At 43.1% G+C, this 12,016-nt stretch overlaps 1 protein-coding gene across 1 annotated transcript; it reads right to left on the bottom strand.

Moving 5' to 3' along the window:
* Nucleotides 1–1,169: 1,169 nt before the first annotated feature.
* On the bottom strand, nt 1,170–6,706 carry LOC111230649 (zinc fingers and homeoboxes protein 2-like). The gene is made up of 4 exons (XM_022757439.1): nt 5,433–6,706; nt 4,301–4,892; nt 3,696–4,267; nt 1,170–1,350 (listed from the first exon to the last, which is right to left on the bottom strand). The coding sequence occupies exons 1-4, from the start codon at nt 6,704–6,706 to the stop codon at nt 1,170–1,172; spliced, it is 2,619 nt and encodes an 872-aa protein (XP_022613160.1).
* Nucleotides 6,707–12,016: the final 5,310 nt, after the last annotated feature.

The raw sequence follows: 12,016 nt of genomic DNA on the forward strand, positions 1-12,016 counted from the left end.
CCGGCGGGGGCCTCGCTGAGTTGAATCACTTCACTCATTTTACACGTGAAAACCTGCAGCCATAGATTCAGTTATTCAGACCAGCAGATTTCTGTTTTATGACCTTTTTATGATCAAATATAAAAGAACTTAAGGACAGATTTTAGACTGAACATGGATGAAGATTTCACTTGACAAGTGGCACAAATTTATGATATGTGTTATTCTTTTTAATTAAACCTGTAATAACTGATGTCTTTGTTGATTTGGGGGTTGATATGTTTAACTTCTTTCAACATCCAGCAGTTACAGAGAAACATAATGATTCAAGTGGAGTGGTTTGAAACTCTTATGCTCACTCTGAATGACAGGCACACAGAGAGGGCTGGTAAAAACGTTACGTATTTTCTGACCGATGCAGTAGCTAACCGGTATTCGTCCCAGTATGCCCGATGGTCAGTCCAACACTCTCTTAAAGTGAACCAGATAAACAATGAGCTGAAACTCACTAAAAGGCTCTGGAAAGTCGAAAGGGAGCTGCCAAGCATCAACCTCTGGGACTGAAAAACACTGAAGTGCTAAAAACTCCTCTCACAAATAGACATGGATGTGAAAAAAAATGCAGGTTTAAAACATTTATGAAAAATCAGCTTTGCAAAAGTTTATGAGAAATGGCATTCAACACGTAGACCTGTAGGATACACAAATTGAGAGGGTACTTTCAAACTTGAGACAGTTGTTGAGCCATGCTTCTTTCACTACAGACATGTTGCTATAATCAGAGATGCCTCACTGAAAACATGATTCAGGCTTCACTTAACTGCCTGAAATGAGGTCATTTGTTATTTTTGACATTTTTAGAACATTTCTGAATAAGCGATTAATCATTTCACTAAGACATAATTAACATTTATCCTGATAGTGAATGTAATGTAATGTAAGACAATACCCTTTTAACATGTACAACATATTTTATTTTTGACGTGGATGAATCGTCTGTGCTCAGTGAATTCAGGGCCTTCATCAAACATTTCTCCTGTTTTACCTACATCCAAGAGCCAACATAAATATAACACAACTCAGAGCCTCGGTGGAGATCAGAAGTAGAGGCAAAAAAACCAAGGACAGCCATTGATAACCAGACAATGCACCAGGACAGAAAACATCAATCGTGACCTTTCACTCACCATTTATCCAGTCAGCCTCCCAGACGTGTCCTCTGCCATCTTCCTCTCTCTGTCCAGGAGCAGCTCCCGTCCTCTCCTTGAGCGCCCGTCCTCCAGCCAGCTCCCGAACACCTCCCGCGCTCCTCCCACGACTCCCCCGTTCTGCCCCCCATTCTTCAACTCTGCCACGTTCTGCTGCCTCAGTCTGTTAAACCAGGTACAGGTTCACAAAAAGTTACTTAAACTTGAATCACCACTGGTGGTCACTGATAACCCTCCATATGAACACAACAGCGTTACTATAGTGTTTATGTTGTGTACTGAAACATTGTTGTGGTCTAAAATACTGAATGTGAATATAAACCACAAAGCAACATGTAATGGTACCTTTAATTCTCTTTCTTTCTTTTTTTGTGTTGTTTTTAAGTTGTTTTTTATTTTAATGTTCTTACAACTCTTACAGGATTTTGTTTAATTCATAAAATGATTAAAGAGTAAGATTTTGTTTTTTTTATTTAAAGATTAATGTTGACATTCATTTTTTCTTAATTTTGTCTTCACAGAAACATCAAACAAATCTTTGCCTTGTTCAGCATCATTGAGTCTTATAAAAATATTTAAGCGAAGATACATTGGATATGGAAATTGAAATTCTGAATACATTTGAATTATCATAGATGTTACCAAAATCTTCTGTGTAAAAAAATTTGGCATTGATTTAATTCTAGTAGATAAAGGGACGGGGGCCAACAATCAACAGAAATCAATTTCAAGGATTTCTGTTTTTCACATTTGAAGGGAGCTGTCAATCACTTTCATTCGACAGAGGTGATCACAATCAGATTTAACACAAGTGGAACATTTGTTGTTTTTTTTTTGTTTTTAAATTACAATGAGGAGAAATAATATTCAGAGTAATTACGATGATGGAGGACATTTTCTTCATGTAATGTGAAAATAAATCAACTTTAACAATCATGTCGGAGCCCACAGATGACAAGCTTCAGTGTCAACAGTGTGTCACTGAAATTACAACAGGGACAAACTTAATGTCAGAACTTTTTTTTTTTTTTTTTGCAAAAAGTAATCAAATTTTATTATGTAAAATAAAAAGACTTTGAACCCTGCTGAAAGGCTTTAGCAGCATTTATTTACTGAGCTTATTATAAATAAGCAGCAGAAATTAGTCTGTACTAGACCTTTACATTGTTGTGTCCTTATTTCTCTTGTTGTCTGTACTTAGCACATTGTAGAGTTTATAAAACCAAAAGGAGCCAGAAGGATTTCAATGTGCCGTCAGTGCAGGTTCAAACTGCTTTTCCAAGACTGAGCCTAAACCCATAGCTGACTCATGGGAAGAATAAAACTCTTGGCCAAATTATTGTGGAGATATTGGTTTACAACCTAACGGCTCTGTTATTTGACCAAAGATGTCCCAGGCTCCTGGAATGCAGGGCAGACTAAATAAAGTCTCGAGGATTTTTTTAGGTTAATGTCCTGAAAACAATGTTAATGTGGAAACTGGAAAACAACAGCACAACCCTGCTGAGGGGAAGCAGAGATTTATTTTGGATGCACCAGTCACCATAAAAGGTGTCAATGGGTAGAAAATGATGCTGAGACTGCTGTGGTTGCACTTTAAAGAACAGGGAGAGGAACCCTTTCACCTAAACTGATGATCTCCTAATTTTGTGATTTGGGTTATATGAATAAAGCTAACGTGACTCTTTTTGTGAGGAAGCCAGATGTGCTCAATTGTCACTAAACACCATTGTATCATTTTCATTTCCATCATCTCATTTATTTTAGACATGAAAGAAAGATGGTGATGAAGAGAAACAGGTGAATTATAGAAGGATTTTTAAGTTTTAAGCAGACGCAGTTGTACAGTCTCTGCTGGGTTCACCACAGCATCTGATTTGTTGTGTTCCTCGGTCAGTTGTGGCAAATAATATATATATGTAATATATATAATACCAATACACCAATGTAAAAGTACTTCATTACAAATGCTGTCTTTATAATTTTACTTAGATGGAAGCAAACCTGAAAAGCAAAAGCGAAAATTCTTAAACTGTGTCCAATACAAAAGTACTACACCAGTGGTTTCCAACCTTTTCCAACTCAAGGCCCACGTGAAAACCTTGGCAAATGGAATATGTTGGTGGCCCACATCTGATACCATACCAACATGGAGGGTGACAAGACAAAAGTTCCTATCATTGGCCCATCACAGTGAAAGGTCTTAATACGAGGAAAAAAACAAATGAAGTTTTTAATTACATCTTTTCACCAAAATTGTAACGTTTTGCAAGTGATTTTTCAGATCACTTGCAATACCTTTGCGAGGCACCAGGGGGCCCAGTCCGCAGGTTGGGAACCACTGTGCTATACTACACAAGCTGTGGACAGAGCGTATAGCAACCACTAGGTGGCAATTTATAAAAATAAATTCCAGCCTGGGTGTAGTTACTTTTAAATGCATTAAAAATACTTCTGAAAAACAAAACAAAACATGCATTAAAAAAAAAAATCCTGTAAGTACAGTACCTGCCAGCGAACCGGTCATGGAGATCGTCATGCTGTTGACTGCTGAGGCTGTTGGTGCGCTGCTCCATTAGCCAGCCCAACTCTACCTCGAGCACCTTACTGTTGTTGTTGTTGTTGTTGTTTGTTACAGCTCCTTCCTGACAGCGCTGGATTATGCTGGAGGGAGCGTTATCGGGTGAGCACACAGGCTGGCCCTGCCCTCCATTTACTCCATTATTGTGAAAAAGTTCTGTCAGCTCCATGCTGCCGCTCTGCAGCCGGCTGTCGTTGAACCAGCGGGCAAAGTCGGCACGAACCAGTCCTGTCCGACCCTCCAGCTGGCTAAACTCCTCAGGGGAAGGCCACCGTGTTTGAGCAAAATCGTCCTTGAGGAGTGCCAGGGATCGGCTGTCTGGAGGCACTGAGCAGGAATTCGGGTTGGGGACGGAGGGGGCAATGGTGCCTGGAGCAATGATGGGCAGAGTGTGTGTGGATGGAGGAGGGCTCTTAAGATGGCCCACGCCGGTGCTTGGTTTGTGAATCCCATTCAGCTGTAGAGTTTGGTGTTGCTGTTGCTGCTGATGTAGTCGTTTCTCAGTGAGGGCTGCGATGCCACCCACGCCAACCCTCTTAGTGCCCATGGAGTTGAGAAGCGCTTGTTCCAGGTTGTCGCGTAGTGCACGGCGCTCCACGAACCAGCTGTCGATTTCTTGGTGAGACAGGCGGGTGGTGGCCGACAGATTGTCCACATCGCTGTGTGTGGGGAAGCTGTTCCTCAAGAAGTTCTCCTCTAAGATCTTTAACTGTTCCGCCGTCTTTCCCTTCATCCTCTCCAGCAAGGGGAACTGTGTCAGCACTGAGGACTTCTGCTGAAAATCTGGTTTCTGTGCTGCCGGCGGCTCACCGACATCCAGATGCATAACTCCATTGTTGTGAGCAGGGGAGGTCTGATTGTGGGGCCATTTGCCGTCTGCGCGAGACGTCCCATTGGCCTCTGCCATAGGAGTGAGTACCTTGTCTCCTCTGGGATAGCTGGCTTTCAGCTCCAATCCCTGCTGCTCTTTTAGTTTCTTGCCATCCAAAGGGAAACCTGGAATCTGGGGTGAGGCTTTAGCCGGAGCACGAATGGACTGAATAATGGTCGGCCTCCTTATCTGTGGGGTAATGAGTGGAGGGGAGTTTGGCAGCTTCAGATCAGCAGCTGGCAAAGTGTGGGTACTGGGGTGCTTTTCTTTGGAAGTGGTGGGCGGAGCACGAGGAATAAGCAACGAGTTTTTAAATGGAGGGGCAAAGATAGGTGGGGGAGCAATCATTGGCCTTGTTAAGGACTCTGGAAAGACTATGGAGGGCAGCGACACCACCGGCTTCGTTTTGGGACTCCCTAATGTTGAGAGAATCTTCCCTTTGGACAATAAAGACGGTGATGATGACGATGATGGTGGTGGCATTAAAGGCACAGCAGTGGATGACCTCTTCATCTCTGTGGTTACCAGAGGAACTGCTACAGGTCTCTTCATCTCCATGGGAACAGGAGGTGGAGCCATTGGGAGGCGGTCTTTCTGGGGAGGAGGGGGCGGCGGAGGAGCCATGAGGCCCTTGTCTTTAGGGTCACCAGAATGTGGGGCAACTGCCATGACGGGTCGTTTGGACTCCGGGCCGAACACTGTCGTCAGGTGTGCTGGGAGGGGTCGTTTGAGGGTGTGGCCAGAGCCAATGGCGACTCCAGCAGGAGAGTTTGTGGTAGGGACTGTACTTAACCCATTGGACGTGGTTGTCCGGACATAACCTGGATGCTCGACTGTGGTGTGGACAACGGGCTGCTGGGAAGCTTTGGCAGACGGCTGAGAGATGGGACTTGTAGGCAGGACGGTGAACATGTGATGGGCAGGAGGGATGGAGCCATTGAACATCTTCTTCCTGGCTTCCTCCACCTCCTCTGGGGACCAGGTGATGCCTTGCTTTAACCGCTGAGTGGTGAACCAGACTTTGATCTGTTCCTCTGGGTGCTTGGAGGCAGCCGTGAGCCACGACAGCTCAGCATGTGTTGGGTATGGAAACTTGTTGAAGGAGGTGATCAACGTCAGGTTGTCATCTAAAGAAGGATTATATTTGGTGGTGTTCAAGGGAACAGCTATTTTTGGTACAGAGTTAAAGTTGGGCGGGCGCTGGAGCATTGGGGTGACATGGGAGAGCCCTTGAAGGATGGTGGGTTCAGGGATGATGACTGTTCCGTTGATGTTTACTGCTGTGATCTGATCCTTCTGCATCAGGCCATCCAGCTGGCTTTTCAGTGGATTCCCCTGATAGAGCGACTGGACGTTGTCTGGGGTTTTCACTGTGGTGGATATGCAAGGTGGAAACACAGAACTGCTGCTGCTTTCACCCTGTTCACTTGTCACTTCACATTCAACTGAATTGTCCTTGCCTTCGATTGTCTGCTCTAAGATAGTCTGACCGTTCATTTTTATCCTCTTGAACTTGAAGTTTGTCTCGCCTGGGTGCTGGCTCTCGTTGTGCTCTGTGAGCGAGTCAAACTTCTTGGTGTTGAAGTTGCAGACGGCGCAGAGGTACAACGGATTGAGAATGACGTTTGGGTGGCTCGAGTCCACGTGCTCTTTGAAGTCATTCAGGTTCTGCGTTGAAAATGGGCAGTATTTGCACTCGTAACCTCTGGGCTGCTTTTTCTGGGACCCTAGGTCAGATTCTGCCCCTCCCTTGTCCTTCTCTTCTCTAGCTTCTACATCTTCAATGACAGAGGGTGGGTCTTCTTTACCTGACTGCTCCTCTTGTTCTAATGGCTCAGGATTTTGGTTTTCCACTGGTTTTGGAAATGTCTGCTGGTCTGGATTCTCTGGCTTCTCCTGCTGGGTGACTTGACTCTTTTCTGCAGATTCAGATGATTCTTTTTCTGTCATATTGTTGTCCGCCAGTACTTCCATGTCCATCACCTCCTCCGGGTCATCTTGCTCCTCAGGCAGGTCATTGATGACCCGAACCATGCAGGGGGTGGAGGACTTTCTACGACTGGACATGACAGCTGCTGCTGGTGGTGGTGATAATGGTGGTGCTGGTGTTGCTGATTGCGCTGAAGATACTGTGGTTTTTGGCTGCTGCTGCTGCTGCTGGTGCTCGCCAAGGACGTCAGCGTGTCGGTTTTCGAGGGGGTCTTACTGGGGTGGATCGGAGCTGATGGTTGTGGATACTGGTAGGTGAGAGGAGGTGGAGTCTCCAGCGTGAGAGAGGGAGGGCAAGAACCGGCGGATGGTGCCGGCCCAGGACTGGTTGTGCAGTGGCGTCTCCCGCTCACTGGCAGTGTCAGCTGCTGACCTGGGCGTCATGGGAGGGCATCACAGACAGCAGCGGTGCTCAAGCTGCGTAGAGACAAACAGAAAGAGAAAATTACATGTTAATACTGTTTGTGTTCAGTGAGCTGCGCTGCAGCCACTTGGGGAAAGACTAAAAGCAGAGAAAAACACATGTTACAAAAACATAGAGAGAAGTCATGTTGATATTGTTTGTGTGTGATGTGCATTCACCCTGAATAAGACAAAGAACAGGAAAATGCATGATGGGCAATGACAGAAGGGGAGAAAATAGATAATTTGCACTTTAGTAAACAGGCAAACTAAGCTTTTGGTTGAAACATCCTATTTATTTGAGAGATGTGAGATCAGCACGGCACCGGAGATAAAACACAGCAACATCAACAGAGGTTTTTTATTCTTACTGGGGTCACTTGTGCTGGAAATATATGCACTGTGTTGTACTATTTTGCACTTTGGATCAAAGGTTTCTTCAAAGACAGTGAGTTGGATAGGGAGCAATGAATCTAAAGCCTCTGAAATCTTAAGTATTTCTCTACACCATTAAATTCATTATATTCATTAAGATAAAATTGTAACAAGACTGTGAGTTTGACTCCTTGACTGCAAAGTGGATGAGAAGTATCTTTAGAAATGAAGATTAAAACCTGTCTGATGCCAAATTTTAGAGGCTGATACCAACATCAGCTTTTTACAGTTTAAAAAACGTCCGATAAGGAAAAAGGTGACAGAAAAATATAATAATTTTTGAAATATATATATATGTATATATATATATATATATATAATATAACAAACTTCATGTAGGTGTCTTTCGTGATCTCCGTGTTGTTGAGGATGAATTTCATTGTGTTTTGCCCCATGTGCAGCTGTGTGAGGTGTTTTCTATTTGAAAAGAATCAGTTAAAGAATCCTATGTCCTTCTCTGGTTTGGAGCAGACAGATCATTTACAAAACTATATTAAACTTGAATTACTGCAATTTGTTTTTGCATCTTTCGATAATACGTAGCTAATAATATTTTCTCTGATGATCAATATCAACTAAAAACATTGATGTGTGAACAAATAGTTTGTATTATCTGAAATTTAATTATTGATTCTCATTCGAAGGCTACAAAGAAGGATTTTTTAAAAATCAAAACAATGTAACATAAACACTCATTTGCCAATTTAACCTACACTCATTGCTATAAATAAAACGCAATGCAATACAATTCGGCAGCACCACAAACTGCAGTCTTGCCTGCAGGCATGACCTTAAAGTTGAATCAACAGCTCTCTGAAACTGCACATTATCAGCTCCATGATCAGAGGCGCAGTGTATGAACAGGCAAGGCAGCAAACTGCTTGTGGCCCCAGGCTGTTAGAGGGGCCACCGATGGCTGACAAACTTTACTCCACAGCAAGGTCTCAAAATACGGCTCCTCCCCCTTAAACAACCAATGGACGATTTGCAATGACATCTCAGTCAGAAACTTGCCTAAAGGGACCCTATTTATAATAAACATAATGAGGATTGTGATTGGTCGTTAGGTACGCCCATTCAAAGCTCATTCAAGGCTTTGTCTGGCAGATGATTGGTCGACTGAACGCTTTAATGAAAAAAGTAGCTACAGAGTTTTCAAAAGTCACTCAGTTGCCAACGCCGCTTTGTAGGAAACCTCCTTTAAAGGACTTTATATGTTGATGCGCACTGGCCTTATGATGTGGGTTATTTACAATGTTAAAATGTTGAAGTTATTTAATTATTGATTTAGGTTTCTATTGTTCTTTATATTTATATTTTGAAAATTCTACAAACAAATGTTTAGATTTCACACAGTTTTCGTTGGTGTCAGATTATTTATATATAATTATTTAATGGTGATGAATGCTGATTGGAGGTACCCCCTGCCAATTTTCTAAATTTGGACTCTAGAATCGCCACTGACCATGAAGGACGTTTATTGCAGGGCTGCTGGATTAGACTGCAATAGTTGTAGCTATTGTAGATGTACCTAAAGTGGTGAGTGAGTGTATAACCCGTTTGTAGGAGGAACAGTTGGACAAACACATGTAACACAGATGTTGATAAAGTTATTGTCCATAATAACACGACCGGACCCTGTGGAGCTGTTCTGGTCATTACACAGCTCCACATCAAACACACAACGTCTCACTTCTGATAAGCCTCATGACATTTTGCTCTCTCTCTAGCTCTCTCTCTCTTTCTCTCTCTCTCTCTCTAAAGTCCAAGCCAGGTTTCTATGTCAGCACTCGTCCTCAACATCACAGGAGCTTCATTGGGGTCCGGTCTAATCAGACGCCGGCAGTTGACAGCATTTGCTGACAAAGCCGAGGCCAAGAAGTTAAAAATGACGCGAGTCTTGATTGACAACTCGGAGCGAGACGCCGCGCCTGAAAATTACAATAAATCCGAGAGCCACTTAATCAGGACACGCTGTTCCAGGCCAATCACATGTAAATGCAATAAACTGAAGAGTCCACAGTAACTACAAAAGACAAAAAAAGTCTCCAAACTCCAAACCCCATTAAAAAGACATTAAGCGTCTTTCATAGATTCGGGCAAAGACAACTTCACAGGATAATTACCCTGTAATCATGTAATAAGACAGACTCAGTGATGAGATCTCCTGACAGCTATCATCCACACAATGGAACTGAGAGAGTGAGGTAAAAGCAGATGGAGGGAGAAAGAAGACAGAGAGAGGGATAGACAGGTATGAATAAATATGGGAAGAGAGGGAGTAAAGGGCAAAAATAAAAGGAGGACAAACGGAGAGAGCAGGTAAAAGAGGGGAGAGAGAGGAGGAAGAGTGATATAAAAAGAGAATGAGAGACAGTGGCGAAGAAGCTCAGAGATAAAGGGAAAGAGAAAGAGAAAGAGAGTCTAAAAACTTCCAAGCTGATGAAAGAGAACAGGCACAAAGCAGAAGACGTTTTAACTAGGCCATGGCCTGGCAGACAGAGGGAGAGAGAAGGCTGTGAAAGAAAGAGGAAGACGAGGGAGAAAAGAAAGCAGATAAACATAAAGAGGGAGGAGGAGAAAGGGACAACAGAGCATTTAAAGAGGCTGAAAAAAAGGAGGCAGAGAGAGAGACGATAAACAGAAAGCAGAGGAAAAGACGACAAGAGGCAGAATTGAAAGCAGATGAAGAGGATGAGCGAGGACGAAGAAAATGTTTCATTTCGACAGAAACATTTGAACGGAAAGCTGAAGTGTCACAAAAAGAATAAAATAAACTGAGGGAGGTTTTGGTGTGTTTTCTATCAGAGAAGTTGAAGCTTGGAAAAGGTTGTGCCCAAATCCTTTTTTTTTTTTTGGACCCAAATTTGCCAGAAAAACGGAGTATTTCAACACTTAATTAGTATCGGGCAAGCTGTTATTTGTCCCAAGTGTCACTTAATGTTGGACATATTTCATGCTCTCACAGCCTTGATGGGCTTCTCACTGCCTGCACAGGAGACACGCAAAATTTAGTAGTTTCAGAGTCCAGTTTGAAGTGTTGAGTTGTGCAATGAGACTGAACTAATCCTGTGTTATTATAAATCTCATGCATTTACACTGCTGTTTACTGCATACTTGAGCTAATGAGATTTCCTCATAAAGCAGGTGTAGACTAGAGCTGGAAGATTAGTTGATTAATCAGTTCACAGAAAACTATTCAACATTAACCTCTGTGCTCTTTGAGAACAGGCTGAAATGTGTTCACTGGAGACATCTTCATGAGTTTTAGACCCAAACCTCATTCGAAAAGAGATTCAAGAACAGACACCCGATATAAACAGAACAGGGGATCTTTTTTTAGGCATTTCTGCTTTGGTAGATAGAAACAGTAGAGAGAGGGCAGGATGACATGTAGCAAAGGACCCAGGCTGGATTCAAACCGGGGCCACTGTGATAAGGGTTAGTGCTGTCACCTCACAGCAAGACGGTTCTGGGTTCAAACTTGCCGGTCGGATGGGGCATTTCTGTGTGGAGTTTAACCACTTCCCCCACAATCCAAACGCCTGAAGGTTAACAGGTTACCTACAGGCAACTCTATATTGCCTGTAGGTACGAATATGTAGGTGTGAATGGTTGTTTGTCTCGGTGATAGACTGGCGACCTGTCTAGGATGTACCCCACCCTTGCTCTGTGTCAGCTGGGATTTTCTCCAGATTGGATGGATGGATGGATGGATAGATGGGTGGATGGGTGGGTGGATGGATGGATGGCACTGTGGTACATGCTCTACCAGGTGAGCTACCAGCGCACCAAGTAACAAGCAGCCGTGGTCAAAAAAAGCAGCTGGACGTGTCGTTTTTCCTGCACAGTTCCCACAAACTAGTAGCAATACAACAGGACCCTACGCAATCTGATTCAACTGAGTATTATTTTGGACTTGGTTCAACTCGAGTCCTGGGTCAGGTCTCCGTTACTAGGAAACGAGAGGACCCGTGAAGCCCTCCTCTCTGAGCAGTAGCACAGACTATAGAAAATCTTCAATTTTCAAAAGTTGGCACCGAGCGCTTGGTCAGAGTTCTCCAACCAGAAATAACCTTTGACTTCATTGTAATTCAGCAGAGTTCTTTATTTAAAGTGTTATTCCAGAAACTTAGTGTTCTATATCTATGTAATTAGTTGACTCACGAGGGACAGATTAAAAACCAAATGTCAGAATGTGCAGCGGCTATTTGAACTTTGACTGACCTCAAGTGGTTTCACACGCCTAGCAGGATTGGCCATGATGGATACACTGACCTTTGTGTAAGATCAGTGGAGTGCCCCTTTAACATTGATGCATTAAGATGTTTGACATGCATTGTTTAAGTGAATAAGGGGTTGATATTCCCCAAACTAAGATATAAAATAGAAGAATTTTGGTACTGAAACTGTGCCCTTGCGAGGCATTTGCTGGTTCCAGCATCACAGAAATGAAGATGTACAACTTTTCTTGGTGTCATATCACTGTAAACGAAATATCTTTGGATTCTGGGCTGTTAGTTAGTCAGACAAAATCAGCTATTTAATGAG

The sequence above is a fragment of the Seriola dumerili genome, unplaced genomic scaffold, assembly GCF_002260705.1.
Source record: "Seriola dumerili isolate Sdu_G_001 unplaced genomic scaffold, Sdu_1.0 BDQW01000276.1, whole genome shotgun sequence".
NCBI classification, from domain to species: Eukaryota; Metazoa; Chordata; class Actinopteri; order Carangiformes; family Carangidae; genus Seriola; species Seriola dumerili.

Bases quoted from the DNA above. Each gene is read 5' to 3' on its own strand.
- LOC111230649 (XM_022757439.1), bottom strand. From the start codon at position 6,706: ATGTCCAGTCGTAGAAAGTCCTCCACCCCCTGCATGGTTCGGGTCATC. The intron at 4,893-5,432 runs GTTAAGTACAGT...AAAGCACCCCAG, and splicing joins CGGACAACCACGTCCAATGG to TACCCACACTTTGCCAGCTG. The intron at 4,268-4,300 runs GTTGGCGTGGGT...GCCCTCACTGAG, and splicing joins ACTCCATGGGCACTAAGAGG to AAACGACTACATCAGCAGCA.